Source organism: Candidozyma haemuli (assembly GCF_002926055.2).
Source record: "Candidozyma haemuli strain B11899 chromosome Unknown E_2014730914, whole genome shotgun sequence".
Lineage (NCBI taxonomy): Eukaryota > Fungi > Ascomycota > Pichiomycetes > Serinales > Metschnikowiaceae > Candidozyma > Candidozyma haemuli.
In genome coordinates, this window is record NW_020289903.1 from 1123943 (window position 1) to 1140249 (window position 16307).

At 45.2% G+C, this 16307-nt stretch overlaps 5 protein-coding genes across 5 annotated transcripts; 4 read left to right on the forward strand and 1 right to left on the reverse strand. All coding sequences in view use genetic code 12, as the record gives it.

Moving 5' to 3' along the window:
- Positions 1-98: 98 nt before the first annotated feature.
- CXQ85_003656 (uncharacterized protein) lies at positions 99-1913 on the reverse strand (the record flags this gene model as incomplete). The annotated part of the gene is made up of 1 exon (XM_025487290.1): positions 99-1913. One exon carries the CDS (start codon positions 1911-1913, stop codon positions 99-101), a length of 1815 nt encoding a protein of 604 aa, XP_025340738.1.
- Positions 1914-4572: 2659 nt separating this feature from the next.
- Positions 4573-7116, forward strand: SSY1 (Ssy1p; the record flags this gene model as incomplete). The annotated part of the gene is made up of 1 exon (XM_025487291.1): positions 4573-7116. One exon carries the CDS (start codon positions 4573-4575, stop codon positions 7114-7116), a length of 2544 nt encoding a protein of 847 aa, XP_025340739.1.
- Positions 7117-7350: 234 nt separating this feature from the next.
- On the forward strand, positions 7351-13563 carry DCK1 (guanine nucleotide exchange factor DCK1; the record flags this gene model as incomplete). The annotated part of the gene is made up of 2 exons (XM_025487292.1): positions 7351-12884; positions 13161-13563. 2 exons carry the CDS (start codon positions 7351-7353, stop codon positions 13561-13563), a joined length of 5937 nt encoding a protein of 1978 aa, XP_025340740.1.
- Positions 13564-14183: 620 nt separating this feature from the next.
- Positions 14184-15275, forward strand: SDS22 (type 1 protein phosphatase-activating protein; the record flags this gene model as incomplete). Its single annotated transcript, XM_025487293.1, has 1 exon — positions 14184-15275. The coding sequence occupies one exon, from the start codon at positions 14184-14186 to the stop codon at positions 15273-15275; it is 1092 nt and encodes a 363-aa protein (XP_025340741.1).
- Positions 15276-15646: 371 nt separating this feature from the next.
- Positions 15647-16216, forward strand: HSP21 (Hsp21p; the record flags this gene model as incomplete). The annotated part of the gene is made up of 1 exon (XM_025487294.1): positions 15647-16216. The coding sequence occupies one exon, from the start codon at positions 15647-15649 to the stop codon at positions 16214-16216; it is 570 nt and encodes a 189-aa protein (XP_025340742.1).
- Positions 16217-16307: the final 91 nt, after the last annotated feature.

Here is a 16307-nt window from a genome sequence, read left to right on the forward strand (position 1 = left end):
GGTCCTTCCATATGGCAATGCAAGCCCTCTAGGGCTGTCTATCTCTATTGTACAGTTGTTAACCCATGTAGTTTTGGAAATATGTCCAGTCCATGGATTTATTCCTCCATTGCAACGTCCTCAGCGACTTCGGCGTCGGCCTCAGCAACATCCTCAGCGGACTCAATGGCAATGTCAATCTTGTCTTCGTCCTTGTTCACCTCAACGCCTTCGTTGGGGAGAATCATCTCCAACTCACCGTTGGCCAAGAACTTGGCCAGGATCTCGTCAGCCTTGATGACCTTGTCGAAAACGAAATGCTTCTCGAACTGGATCTCCTGGCTCTGGAAGTCCTTGATGAGGTCCTGAGCATCCTCGATGACCTCGTCCTCCTCGTCAGAATCAGACTCGGACTCAGACTCAGAAGAGTCGGAAGAAGAAGATGAGTCGGAATCAGATTCGGAATCAGAAGAGTCAGAGCTCGACAGGGAAGACGAAGAGGACAGAGACTCGTCGGCGCTCTCGTATTCCTCATCGTCTTCGTCATCGTCTTCAGCAGCAGCATCAGCAGCCTTAGCAGCCTGAACATCGGCGTCAGCGGCTTGAGCATCCTCAGCCTCGAGAGCCTCGGCAATTCTGTCAACTTCAGAAACCTCCTCAGCTTCTTCAGCGTCTTCGTCCTCAGACTCCTCGCCAGTGAAGCTGAACTTACCAGTAATGACCAACTCGTTCTGAGCCTTGGAGAAGTTGATTTTGAGGTCCTCCTTGATCAAAGATGGCAATCTGAGGTTCAATTTGTAAGTGTTGTCGTCAAGCTCAAGAACCTCACAGTCCTTAGAGTCCTTCAAGTCTCTGGTCAAGTCAATGACGTCAAACTCGTCGTCAGAGTCGTTGGCTATGAGCAATTGCTGGTCTGGGTCGTAAGAAATCAACTCCTCGTCGGTAGAGTCGTTGTCACTGTCGTAACGGTCGGGCAAATCGAATCTATGCCTGTAGATCGTGATACCCTCGTCATCAGAAGAGTCAGACTCAGAAGAAGAGTCGTAAAGTGCAAGGTCGTTAACAGCGACGTCCTCGTCGTCGTCGGAAAGGTCGTCATCAGAAGAGTCGTAGTCGGAGCCGACTTCAAAGAAAACATCATCGTCCTCATCGCTCAGCAACTCAGAGACTTGCTCCTCGTCACTGCTTTCAAGCTCATCAGCGTAAGCTCTTCTGACATCCTCCAACTCGTCAGCAGAGTCAAGTTCAAGGTCAGTGACGCTCTCGTCGTCCTCGGCCTCGCCAGACAAAAGGTACAAGGTCTTCTGGAGGTCCTCGATCTCGCTATCAAGTTCAACGTCAATTTCAGAGTCGTCGCCAGAAGCCTCGGACACGTCCGAGCTCAAGTCGGAATCCAGGTCGGACTCCACGTCAGAAGCAGCCACAAGCTCGAGCTCATCGCCAGACTCGGACTCGGTGTCAGAATCGTAAAAGCGCACCAAGTCGTCGTTCACATCTCTAAGAGAACCTTCAGCTTCCATGTAATCCAAAGCTTCGTCGGCCAAAATATCGTTAATGTCGACCAAATTATCGTTGTCGTCAGCAATGATGAAAATCTCCTCCATGTCGCTAGGAACCTCTTCCTCTTCCTCATCATCATAGTACTCAGGCTCATTCTCATCAAGGCCAAACTCATAAACCTGTTCGTCCTCGTCTGGAGAAGCGTAAGCCTCGTATTCACTCTCAGACTCCTCCTCGCCCTCAGTTTCAGTCTCTGGCTCCTCAATGTACACCTTATTGTTGGAAGGCTGTGGGTAATGGTAACCAGAGTATCTTCTGCCACCTCTGTGGTAGCTAGCAGGGCCTCTGTGGTGGTGGGAAGCTCTGTGGCCGGCTCTGGCTCTGCCGCCAGCACGTCTGTGTGATTTAGTGTTGTATCTTGGTTTAGAATACATTAGTGGGAAAAATATAGAAGTAGTAGAAAAGACTGAGAAATGGTGCATCTCTTATAGCTGGAAAAAAATTGCTGAGGTAGATATGCGATGAGGCGTGCGGCGTGTGCGTTTGCCGCTTTGAGCGCGACATCCAGGTCTTTTTTTCGTTTTTTTTTATAGTGGGACGCGAAAACACCCGTACACCGCGCCCACCGAAGCTTCTGCTGCCATCGTCTACCTTCCACTGTGTTCCAGCGGTTCCAGGGACAGGGTGTAGGGGCATGGGAAGGTTATTTATAGAAGTTTAGTATAGGTGTTTGAGATGGTTTTGGTGGGTTTAGTAGCGTGTTTCATGCAGGTGCAGACTTTTTTTACTGTTTGTATGGCCCATTGTTGGTTAACTATGGCTGCAAACGAGGTAGTTCGGTGGAAGGCAAAGACTAGGCTAAGTGGGTTGAAAGATCTCATGTAAGACGGGTTAAAGAGGGTTTAAAGAGGGTCTAGGTGGTTAAGGAAATATTAAGAGGTGGGCAGTTTATGGATAGAGAAATAGTAGGGATCTTTAGTTGTTGGCATTCCACTGGCATTGGAATGTCGCTATGAAGAGTACTCATTTACTGTTACATTCTTATTGGGCTTCCGTTTCTGGTCGACTTACTTGGTTGCTTTTTTGGGTCTTGGTAGTGAAAATTTCTTATTTTCATGTATCTTTCCGTCGAGAAACAGCCGCAGATGTTTGCCACCAGTTTTTTGTAGCGTCATCTTGTTCGATGCTGGGACCATACTTTTTTTTTTTTTTTTCGCAACCCCGAACACATAGCCGAGGCGACAGTGGGAACCAGTTGGGGCATGTATTTCTTGGTGGAGCATTTGGGAGGGCAAAGTATGGTTAAGTATGTGGTGAAGATGAAGATGAAGATGGTGATGAAGCTGGGGTTTTATTGTTTTGTTAGGTACGTTTTGTGTAGGGTCTCTGGTTGAAGAGGTGAGAAGATGAAAGGCTGTTTTGCATCACTAATGTAGCTAATTCTGATCGCTTACTAAAGAATACAGAAAGATCCGCTTATCATTTAGCTTTTAAGGTTATTCTTTGGCTGACGTTGGATCTTCGAATTGGAAACTGTATGAGGTCCCACGCCAGCTACACTAACCACTTGTGGTTTAGTAATATAATGCAATATAGTGGTAAATGGAGCTACGATGTGTTTGATAGTCATGGCTGAAGAGTCTTTCTATTTCTACTGTAAGGTTGAAGTGAAGAAATCGATCTTTAGCTGGAGTAGACTCTTGGTTGATTGACCTCTAGGTGTAATCATCTTAGATCTACATACTACGGTAGGGTTCAATACCGTCTAGGTAATGCTTCCGCTCTTGTTTTGCTAACATTGTCTACGAGTGGATTCCCTACATTCTGAACATGAAATACTTTGAATTTGTGTTCTATATCTCCAGTACTAAGGGATCCTTCTCGATGGTCTCATCTAGGATATGACATAAGACATCACCCTCGAGTTGACGCTTGTTTGAAACTCACCCACAGCTTCCACGACATTTCACAAGCTGCCAAAGAAACACACACGCTTTTTCTATCACTTGATTGTTTCCTTTACCACATCCTGAAACTACCTCTCCTAACCCTATGTCATCTGGAGGCAATGGCTGCAAAAATGTCGCAATAGTGCATATACCTGTGTGACCAGAGGGTTACCCGGCCACTAACCTCAGGACTATAAAAGGCCCGCGTCCCCTTGAACCCAAACTTTTCTAATCAAATCTCTTTGCCATTTGGCTTAGATCAAGTGTAGTATCTGTTCTTCTCAGTGTAACAGCTGAGACGTCATCAATGATGACTCAAGATTATATTCGATTTTTGGAATTTTCGGGGTCGGGCTCGATGGGCTTGCTCACACCTGGCCCCACAGTGTCGTTACCATTGCACAACTCGGTTTCTGACGCAAATCTCTTTTAGTATCTGCTGTGAGGCCATAGCAGCTATTAAAAGGTGTTTGTGTTTGATGGATAGGGCCAAGTAGGGTTCAGGAGCTCATAGGGAACTACAAGTCCCTGTTCCAAAATCCTGAATGACCCTAGATAATAAGGCAATACTATGAAATTTTCAGCTATAAGCTTACAAACTGGTATACTTCCTGAAGACTCCTTGTCTCTGGTTACTTTATCTGAGAATCAGTAAACTGATAGCTCAAGTCTTGACAAGATAAGTCCAAGCCATGACAACCAAAGACAAGTCAGGAACCAGAACAAAATCTTCCTTACTTCAAAAGATGTCTCTTCACTTCGCCTATCAATAATACGTCATACGTTATACCCCCACTTCCGTCTTACCATGACACTTCTCTCCATACTCAGTCCCTCCATACATAGTCTCACCATCACTGGCTGCAAACATCCACCACCAACAACCACTTACTAAGCACCACCCTTGCCTTCCCTTGCCTTCTCATCACATTCAAACAACTTCCTCTACCCTCCCACTAACAAATAAAATACCTTCTTTATTCTATATTATTCTTCCTCTTTTCTCCCTCTCTCCTTCTCCTCCCTTCCTCCTCCTCCTCTGGAACCGAGCCGATCATCTGGTGCGCACTCGGTTATCTACTCACCTACTACTTCAGGACCCTACTGAAACTGTACTATACCTACACAAAACCCAACCATAAACATGCCAGTTGATTCCTCGGCAGCGTCACTGCTGTCGTCGATGTCTTCACATCGGGCTGGCCTTTTTCCAAGCCTACGAGGCGCCCTGCGACATACTAAGGTGGTTTCTGGAGAAGCTAGTGAATCTGGTGATGGCGCTGTTCGCGTGCTGGAGAGCTCTTCGAGGGATAAGGAACGTGAAAACGAGCTGTCTATCGATATTGGAAGCCCATATGAGCTTTTTCAGCCTCAGCTGGTCGCCGAGGACGCTTCTACTACGGGTGATATGTACCCAGATGAAGAACTAGACTTGAGTACATCCTCACACTTAGGGGTGGACTTGAAGGAGGACGTGATGAAGAAGATGGCAGAACTACGACCGCAGAATAGCTCGGAATACGTGGCGAAAGATCCCAAGAATAAGAAGTTCAAGTACCTCGATATGTATGAGGATATGGCTGGGTCAGGTACCCGGTCGGACTCGTCTTTGTTTGATCTTTCTGCGCTAGATGACTTTAATCAGTATGTTAAGAGAGCTGAGATTAACGACTATATCCAGCAGCAACTCCGACGGGACCAGCTTAAACGTGATGAGAATATGCTTTCTATAGTGCAGCCGTCTGACTTGGCACAGAACTTTTATTCGTATGGCACAGACGAGTCTGCTAGCTCTCCGCTGAGGAACGGGTTTAAATTCAAGTACCCTTGGAATAATACCGCTGCTGATAGAGAAAAGAGGGTGCAGAACGATTCTGATGTTTCAGAACTCCGGGTCGCTGGCGACTCGGTGGACTCTAATACGACAGATGGACATAGCCGTTTTCTTGAGCGTAAGCTAGAGGTGAGACATTTGCAGATGATTTCTTTTGGTGGAACTCTCGGTGTCGGTTTATTTCTTAACTGTGGTAAAGCTTTCACGATCGCTGGAGGTTTTGGTACAGTTCTTGCATTCATTATAGTGGGAGTGATCGTGCTAGCCACGCTTGTCAGTTTCTGTGAAATGGTGACGTTCGTTTCAGTTGTTGACGGTGTTTCTGGTTTAAGCTCTCGTTTTGTCGATGAAGCCTTTGGTTTTGCAACAGGTTGGCTATATTTCCTAAGTTTTGCCCTAGGTTTAGCTGGTGAGATAGTGGCAGCCGTGATTCTTCTAAGCTACTTCCCTGATTTAGAGATCACGCGGAGTAAAGGCTCGGTTGTGGGATTCGTCACTCTTTTCTTGTTGTTCTGCTTGTTGAGTAACTTGTTCGATGTGAGAGTGTTCGGCGAGATCGAGTACTGGTCTAGTGTCATCAAAATGATTGTTACGCTTATTATGATCATTGTGATGATTATCATTAATAGAGGTGGCTTAGGATCTCAGGGCACGGTTGGCTTCAAGTACTGGCAGCGACTGGAATCAGACTTTGAACATAATCTTATATTTGGTCTATTTCGGCCAACTTTTGATCTTCAAGACAATGGTATGAATGGAGAAACTGAAGGAATTGGCGGTGATTTGGGTCGGTTTATGTCCCTTTTGACAGCCATTGTTATTGCCTCTTATTCATACAGTGGTACAGAGATTGTGTGCGTCGCCGCATGTGAGGCCAAGAACCCGAGAAAAGCCCTTCCATCTGCTACAAGAAGAGTATTTTGGAGAATCCTTATTTTCTACGTGATCGCTGTGTTTGTTGTTTCTTTGAATATCTACGCTGGCGATCCAAGACTTCTTCGTTACTATTCAGGAACTTCTGGTGTCAATCCAAGCACTTTCAACGATAACTACGCCGTCAAGTATGTTGGTGGAAACAACTGTCACTTGCCTGCCGAAGTCATCGGCGGTGTGGCAAACGGATCACAGAGTCCATGGACTGTTGCATTCCAGAGCGTGGGGCTTTGTGATTGGAGTGCAGTTCAAAACGGCTTTTTAGTGTTCTTTGCCTTGTCTTGTGGAAATGCCCAGTTATACGTTTCTTCAAGAACCGTGTATTCATTGGCGCTCCAAAGGAAAGCACCTGCCATTCTCATGAACTGCAACCGTTTTGGGATTCCATACTATGCCGTTCTTTTATCGTTCATCTTTGGCTTACTCGCCTTCACCTGTGTTTCGGAGCTGTCTACGCTGGTGTTCCAGAACCTCACCAGTGTCATTTCCTCGTCAGGCGTATTCGTCTGGTTCGCCATTTGCCTCTCCTTCATCAGATTCTACTACGGTCTCAGAAAGAGGCCAGACATTATCGACAGAAATGATAAGTCGTACCCTTACAAATCACCATTCCAGCCCTACAGCGCCATAGTGGGGCTTATAGGATCGGCGGTGATCTTGCTCGCAATGGGCTACGTTGTTTTTCTTGACGGTCAATGGGACATAATGTTCTTTTTCTCGAGTTACGGAACCCTTATCTTGGTGCTTTTGCTTTACCTCGGCTACAAAGTGATCAAGGGAACTCGCATTCTCAGTCTTGAAGCGCTCGACTACGACTCAGGCAGAAGAGAGCATGACATTTATATCTGGGACGGAGGTAAAGAACATAATGTCCGCAACCTAAAAGAATGGCCACGCAGAGTCTTAAACACTTTGGCCTAAGCCCTTGAATGTTGGGGAAGAAAGCATAAATTTTTTCCACACGGTTAGGATAATTTGACAAAAAGGGTAAATGCTCGATTTGGTTCCTGAGCGCGGTGCAGGCCCAGGGTGGTTTTTTTCAACCTCGTCTAATCTCTGACGACATTGACTATTGAAACGACACAAATCCCCCATTTCGTATATAACCAGCCCCCTTTCCCGGGTTTCCCAGTTTATATCTACGTTTAAATCATCATGTCGTGGACTCCCACCGAGGAGTTTCTCCATGGAAGGATTATCAAGCCTTTCCTTCCTTTTGATAAGCATCCGTCGTTGAAAAACGATAACTTCCGTAACTTGTACCCTGGTGATGAAGTGTTTGTGTTTGAAACAAAGCTGTCCAAATGGGCTAGAGGCTATTCGTTGACCAGACCGTTCCCTAGTGACTTCACCATCACCTCTGTGAATTTGGACGAATTGCCTGGCTTGAACAGAAAGATAGTCGTGTTCCCATTGAAGTACATGAAGGTGGTTGAAAAAGTGCCATTGAATATGATCAATGCTGCTGATGACTTTAACAATGTTCACCAGAGCAACAACATGGCTCCTACTTTGAGAGAAACCGAGCAGTACGTGGAGAATGCTACTACTGATCCTGACGAGGTTATTGGTGCCAATGGCAGTAATGGTCATGGCACTGGAAGAAAGGTGCAGCCACCGCCTTTGCCTTTTGAAACATTCACTTTTGCTAACGATTTGGTTGAGGAAATTACCTATACGTTGAACTTGCTTACGTCGCATATCTATGCCATGTACTCGATTGGCGAGTTCCGTCTTTTCCAGAAACTCACTCTGCTTTATGTTGATTTGGATGAAACCAGAGTGAAGTTAACCCATGGAGACTTGACCCGGAACGAGATCCAGTTCACTGAGGAAACTGCTAACCATTTGTTGAGCACCATTCCTAAACTGCTTGCGTCAAAGGCAGCCAGAGTCAATGAAAAGTCTTATGACTTGGATAACAAGGGCACTGATGTGAATGGATACAAGGCAATTTTGGCAAGAGATGCTTTCAATGGTGACTTGTTGGACTCAAGAAACTCTACGCCTTCCATTATGGCTCTTTATCAGCAGTACTGTGCTTTGCTTCCTAAGTTCCCAATTAACGCTCATAATAAAAGAGCCGATTATCTTCTTGACGCAACTCCAAACAAGAAACTTACCCATGGAAGCCCTTCTCATATCTTGGTGGATTTCAAGTCGGTCAGTGGTTCTTCTCAGTACCAACCACCAGGCTTTGCGGGTATGATTGCCTATATGTATGTGAGAAATACCCAGAGAAGATTGACCGAAGCTTTTGCTGTCCATACTGACACTGTTGATGAGTTGGTTTTCGTGGAGAAGATCAGTGCTGCTTTGTTCAGAAACATTCCTGCTAGTGAGGTTGAGAACAACAGAGTCTATTTGGTGGCCGTGTTGGTGGAACAACTTGACTTGCCTATCAAGGAAGGTAGCTCTTCCAAGATCAACAGAATCAATAAAGGTGTTGCTGCTGGTGTGACTGATATTACAAGAATTTTCTCCAGAAACCTGGGTTCATTGACGTCAGGTGAATCTCACCAGTTTGCGATCAACTTATTTGGTTCCCACGTCTCTCACAAGAGACATGTGGATAGCTCTAAGATCGAGAACAATGGTTGGGGTGAGTTGGTTGATAGAATTATCAAGGGCTCTAATCATGGTATTGCGGTCAACCCTAGAGCTGAGAAGTTGGTTGTGACTGTCAAGGAGTTCAGACACCAGCTTGCTGATGACTCCCTGGATGAGGAAAACTTCCATTCATCTAAAGTTGATGCTTCCATGAAGACTGCTCCTATTGCAAAGATCAAGCCTATTTTCTATGATCCACTTGCTGAGAACTATGAACGTATTTATCTCAAGATGGGTAAGGTTTCCTTGCTCAACCCTGTCAACAAGGACGACTTATTGACTTTTGAAGTGAGTGCTCCAAACAACGACACTATCACTTTCGCCAAAGCTTCGAACCAAATTGAGAAGCGCTCCTGGCAATTTGTTTCTGTTGCAACACATGAGGTCATTGGAGAAATCGTCAAGGTGAATGGTATCTCATTTAAGAACCACAACAGAAAAGCACCTAAACAAGACGCTCTCCATCTCGCTTTGTACGTAAATGGCGTTTTGGCCGGTGAAGCTGACATCATGTATAAGTCAGGCAACCGCCTTGTGGAATTCAACAAGCAGGGAACTCAAAACATTGATGTCGTTTCGGTTGGCACTAAGAAGACTCTCGCTCAGCTTGATATTCATACAACTTACATTGGTAAGATCTTCAACACCGAAATCGCCATTGATAACTTGTTCCAGAACAACCGTTTCTTTGTCGGAACACAAGCTGGTTTGAATGATCTTACTCAAACATTGCTTGATTTCTGCAAGTTGGATATTGCTTCTTTGGTTAAATTCTTTTCGGAATCTTTGACCCGTCTCTTTGAAATTATCGAAAGATGTTTGGGTGCTACCGATGGTCTTAACTATGAGATTGTATTGGCTACCACCTTCAAGGCATTGGTTCACTTATTGGATACAAATTTCGGTAAACGTGATCAATACTTGTTCATGTTCGACACCTTCTTGGAGGACTATCAGAAGTCACCAAAGATTGGTCTCTTCTTGTTGGAGAGGATGGCTGAGGTCTTTAGCCTGGCTGAGACCAACTGGAACGCTATGTCCAGATCTGTCTGTCGTGTTCTTGTGCTCCTTACAAGATTAGCCCTTGACCCTTCGACCATCGTCAGCGACAAATCTCAGTTCTTGGAATACATAAACACTCTTTTTGTCAGTGCTTCTCGTTTCCTTCAGCTTCAAGCACCTGCCCTCATCAACGATCAGATCTTGGTCATGGAGTTAGTTGACTTTGTCATGGCTTTCGAGTCTACCTTTGAAGATGGCAAGTTGTTGGCGCTTGTTATCAGATTCATTGACTCCATCAGCTTCAGAGGTTTGGGAGTTGATGATGAAAGTATCAACAGCAAGAAGACTACTGCCATTCTTAAAGACCATCGCTTTGTTATGACCAAGTTGCTTGTCATATACAGACTCTTCAGCAGCAACATGCCTAGAGATATCCAACATCTCAACTTCTTGATTTCTCGTTCAGTTACTTGGTGTATGGAAATTTTCACAGGCCCTATTGACGTTGATGCATCCAGAATTGCTTGTTCCATCATGAATTGCGTTTGTAACATGATCACCAACAACCTTCATAGGGATGAAGTCAAGCAGATCGCCATGACATTGAGTAAGTTCATCTTCCCCATGTCCAGAACATTTATTCGCTTCAACAAGTTCACCAGAAGTCATAACTTCTTCCAGCCTAGGAAGGCATTTACCCCGATCTTCTCAGGCACCTATCCATTTAAGGAAATCTTCCTTGATTCTGTTGTTCCGGAAGAAGTGGTGGTTGAGATTCTTATTGAGTTGGCTGCTGTGATTGCTTACATCTGTCAAATTGAGAAGACTGTGACCAGTGAAGATGGATACCACCACTTCCTCAACTTGGATGACGATTCGTTCTTCGACTCTTCGAAGTACTTGTCTAAGAACGGATGGAACGAGAATGTCCTTACTGTTTTGCAAGCTATTGCTCTTATGAGACAAGGTAAGTTCTTCCCTGAAGACAAATGGTTGTCATTCTACGGTACTATTGCTGAGAGCAGTTTGCTGTGTTTCGAGATGCTTAAGCCGCTTTTGGTTACGACTGCAATTCCAGGTATCGACAACCCTGAACTCTTCGACAGATCTATTTGGGGAAGTTACCTCAAGGGACTTCTCAAATTGGCTACGTTGCAACCTGTTTCCATTGAACACTTATCTACCATCCCGAGAAAAGCGTGCCACCAGATTACGGGTGATATGAGAGACAGAATTGCAGACATCATCAACGAAGTGTGGGATGCCTTGGCATGGACTGCAACCGAGAACGATATTGTTAGATTCAATCTTACCAAGTTTGGTGGATACCAGGTTGAGTTTATCAACAGTGACTACGGAATCTTGCAAGACTTGATGCTTTTTGCATTGCAAAGAAACCAGGCTTGTCAGATTGTCAGTATTAAGATCTTGTGGTCTATTTTGGTTTCCGAGCATGTCTTGAGTAACTCCATCGTTGACGTCGAAAAGGAATGTTTGACTGGTTTGTACAACATCTACTACAGAAACGCATACAAACCTGGTCTTCCTGAGCAGAACAGTTTTGTCGAAAGGATGAAGACCACTATCCGTTTGGATAGAGAAGACGTTGCTTATCCATTTGTGGTGAGGTTTATTTCTCATATCTCTGGGTTCTTGGCCGTCTTGAACGACTACAACAGTGTTCCTGTTGGAGCAGAATTCGAGGATGATCGTACATTCCACAAGCTCAACATCAATGCTTATTTGAAACAAGCCAACAGGCCAGAATTGTTCCACTCGTTCATCAACCAGATGTACGAGGATAACCTCAAGAAGAAGGACTTTGTTCAAGCTGCCTTGAGTTTGGAGCTCTTGTCTTCCACCTACGAATGGGATCATTATCTGATTCAGCCAGCTTCATACAGACCCAAGTTCCCTGAGCAGTCTTCCTTTGACCGTAAGGAAAGCTTGGTGAAGTTAATCGCTCATAATTACGTCAAGGGCGATAGTTTGGAAAGAGCCATTGATGTGTACAATGAGCTTCTTGAAGCGTACAGTGAGCATACTTATGATTTGAAGAGTTTTGCATTTGTTCATAACAAGTTGGCCAAGCTTTACTTGGACTTGGAATCGTCAGATAAATTGAGCCCTTCATACTTCAGAGTTGCTTTCATTGGTGCTGGTTTCCCTGCAAACATCAGAGGCAAAGATCAGATCTTGGAAGGCCAGCCATTTGAGCATATTACTTCAGTTCACGAAAGAATGTTGAAGATGTACCCTGGTGCCAGAATTGTCACTGATGATGATCAAGCTCGTGAACTCAGAAGCAAGAACCAGACTGGTAGGTACTTACACATCAATGTCGTCGAGCCAGTTTATGAAATTTCAGACAAGTTGCTCAACACCTCTATTGGTGTGAGACAGTACGTGAAGAACAAGGACTTGAGATACTTCTCGTCGCTTAAGAAGCTCAGTGGAGCTACGTCTGTCTTTGACTTATGGACTGAGGAGGTGACTTACGAAACCAGCCTTTCGTTCCCTACGTTGATGAACAGAAGTGACGTTAAGAAGACCAATGTGGTGAGATTGTCGCCTTTGGAGAACGCCATCAGATCTATCATGGCCAAGAACGATGACTTGCTGCAGTTGGAGAGTATGATCAACATTGCCGTCAAGGAAAAGGTCGACTACGCTTCGTTGTTGAGCGACTTGAGCAGACATTTGGCTGGTACTGTCGACTCTCCAGTCAATGGAGGTGTGGGTCAATACAGAGCATTCTTTGAAGATACAAGATACGCTGGCAAGCCCCAGTTCGCTGACAGCGTCAGATTGCTCAGAAACGCCTTCAACGACTTGACCCTAGTTTTGAGCAGGTGTTTGCATCTCCATGGCGTTTTGATCCTACCAATGATGAAGGCTTCCCAGAATGTCTTAGTTGAATCCTTCAGACAGAACTTCAGAGACGAGATCGCCAATTTGAAAATCGACACCAACTACGACGCTCAAAACTACGAATTCTCTGGAAACACCCATACCAGAGACCGCCAGGTTTCAGACAAGCCAGGCAACCTGTCTACGTATGGAGCCAGTTTGCAAAGGTCTGTCAGTAGACTGTCTTCCGCAGCCTCCAACTCCACCGACCCCAGTCTTCTGAACAGCTACAGCTCGAGCCAAAACGGCCCAGGCAGTAACCAAAAACGTACAGCTCTTAACTGGAGGAACGTGGCCCGCTAAGAAAAATAAAAGTACCAAGCACCTAAATAAAACCAGTCTTCAAATAGTACCAGTAGTAAAGCCAGATAGCTTCTGGTGATGCACGGATGTGTGATGCGGAATCTCACAGCTAAAAATTTAACTTCTCTCGCTTACCAAAGCTCTCTTCCACCAAACGCCAACCACAACTCATCCGCCATGTTCAAGTTTGCTGCTCGTGCCCTCCGTGCCCCTGCCATGAGAGCCCCTGTCACCGTGACCAGGGCCCCTGTTTTCAGAACCATGCAGCCAATCCGTTTCTACGCCGCTGCCCCAATCACCAAGGAGGAAGTCACCAACAGAGCATTCGAGGCATTGAAGACCGTTGCTTCTTTGCAGGAATCCAACATCTCTATCGAGTCTGACTTCCAGAAGGACTTGGGTTTGGACTCTTTGGACACTGTCGAGGCCCTTGTTGCCTTGGAGGAGGAGTTTGACATAGAGATTCCAGACAAGATCTCTGACGAGATCAAGACCGTGGGCCAGGCTGTTGACTACATTTTCGAGGAAGAGCAGAAGTTGTAGGGGCATGGTGGTTCACTATGTAAATAATAAATGTTAAAGATATACTATGGTTTGTAGAGGTGGGTGATGAGATGATCACTGGACGCCAAGGGAAGACAAAGGGGATGATGATGACGAAGATGAAGATGAAGATGAATTCATCATATTCTTCTGTTTAATCATCTTTTTTGACGTTTGGTGTTCCCTGACTGACTTCTGCTGGGTCTGTGTGTGTTGACTCTGTTGCGGATATAAGCAGAGCCATGTGCTTTTCTCCGTCAAGAACACCGAAACATCGGTTTTTGCCTCTTTTTGGTCCAAATCGCTCAAATAAAGCTACCTCTACTTCTAACTCGTTTTTGTCACTTCTACATCACATCACTTACTGCCCTCAGGTAATGTCTATCTTAGAGCCTGTTATTGGTCAGTGAGGTGCAGGTAGAGATCTCCACCAACCACTTCCAAGACACATCCAACAAGCAGTGGGGAACTAATCTATATGGTAATATGGACTAAGTATTGACCTCTAAATTGGTCTTCTATTGTTGATGGCAAATATATGGCCCACTCCCAGTTGGCGCACGTGACTTCTCCCACAACCTCCATACTACCATGGCTGACCCATCACCACGCAGCTAGCCATGACTAAATCAGACGAAGAGCAACAAGCGCTCAATGACCAGACTGAGGCTTTGTACCTCTCCCAAACAGACGAAGAGCATGACGACTCTGGTGCCGAGGATGGTGACGAAGACAATGGCGCTGTAGAGTACCCTGGTACAGTTCTCCCAGATCCACATCCTGAAAGCATTGATAACGACGCTGACTTGGCGGCTGATTATCCTTCAGATTCTGAATACTTGGACTTGATTCACCTTAAGATTACCTGCTTGGAGGATTTGAACTTGGCAAGGTTCAAGAAGTTGGAGTCCCTTTGCTTACGTCAGAACTTGATCACTTCTACCAGTGCCGTTGCTGATTTGCCTGCTGAAACTATGGAAGAGTTGGATTTCTACGATAACAGAATTAACCATATCAGTAGTAAGGTTAACCAGCTTGTGAATCTTAAGAACTTGGATTTTTCATTCAACAAGATCAAGAACATCAAGAACATTGATAACCTCGTGGAACTCGAGAACCTTTATTTTGTGCAAAACAAAATCAAGGAGATTAAAGGCATTGAAACGTTGCAGAAGTTGCGTAACTTGGAATTGGGTGGTAACAAGGTTGAGGAGATCAATGAGACACTTCTCAAATTACCGTCAATTGAGCAGCTCTGGTTGGGTAAGAACCGTATTCCAAAGTTCCAGAACCTTGAAAATCTCGTCAACTTGCGTGTCTTGTCTATTCAGTCTAATAGAATCACCAAGTTCGAAGGACTCGATAAGTTGGTTAACTTGGAGGAGCTCTATGTCTCCCACAATGGCATTGAGAAGATCGAGGGATTGGAGAACAATACGAAGTTGACTGTTTTGGACGTCACGGCGAACAGACTAGAAAAACTCGAGAACTTGTCCCACCTTAAGCAACTTACTGATTTCTGGTGTTCATACAACAAGATCAGCTCATTCGACGATGTTCGTAAAGAGTTGGGCGGCTTGCCCGAACTTGATACCGTTTACTTTGAAGGTAACCCATTGCAAACCAGCAATCCTACAGCATACAGAAGAAAGCTCAGGCTCAACTTGGGCGAGAGCATCACCAAGATTGACGCCACCTACGTGAAGGGATAGATGTGAGGTGAGATGAGATTCTGGAAACTTCTCACTTGTTCCAACGCATCATAAGAGGTTTTAGAATTTTCCAGATTAACATACCAGTGGTTGCAAAGGATCGTGGAATAAGCTTTCAGTGCCGTGACCATGCATGCGCGCTGGTTGCAAAAAAAGGGTCCTATCTAGACAATTCTGGAGTGTTCTATTGAGGAGGTATCCACCTCGCCTGATATGACCACTTGGGAAAGCAAGGGGTATTCGAGGCTAGTCGAGAAATTTCTAGATGGCTTAGGTCCCACCACTGTGTTGCTCCACCCCCTGAAATCTCGAATATATAAGGACTGATGGGATCTATTACTCTCTGACCATCAATACAAGCAAGATTCACAATGTTCAGATACGTACCACCATTTGGCTCCAGCGATCCATTTTTTGACAACTTCTTTGGTTACGACCAACCCGACAGGCAAAGACGTCCAAGAAGGGCCATCAACTACGATGATGATGTTGGTGACAGACAGCTTACCGGCTACAGAAACTACCCACAGTCTGTTGGTAGATGGTATGACGACTTTGGCCACTTGAGAGACTTGGGTGATGTTTTGAAATTGAAAGAAGAGCCAGACAAGTATTTGGTGAAGGTGCGGGACGCTAACGCCTCTACTAAGGATTTGCAAGTGAATTACCATAAGAAAGAGAACCAGTTGGAGGTGACCATCTCGCACAACCAAGAGAGCTCTGAAGGAAACCACAGCTACACGTCGCTGTCCATGGCGACCAGCAGAGTTGGATTTGACAAGGCTGTGGACTTTGAAAAGATCACTGCCGATGTGGGATCTGAAGGTGTAGTCATTATAGTTCCAAAGATGGAGCGTGATGAAGACAATATCTTCAAGATTGACATCGGCAACTCGAAGAAGCAGGATAAGATTGAGCACCCCAAGGAATCTGAAACCTGAAGTGCTCAGTGTGTAGTTTGATTTAATGCATACGGTGTTGATGAAACGAGTGAGTGTAGATGTTAAGCGGCTTATGGAGAGCATCACAAGA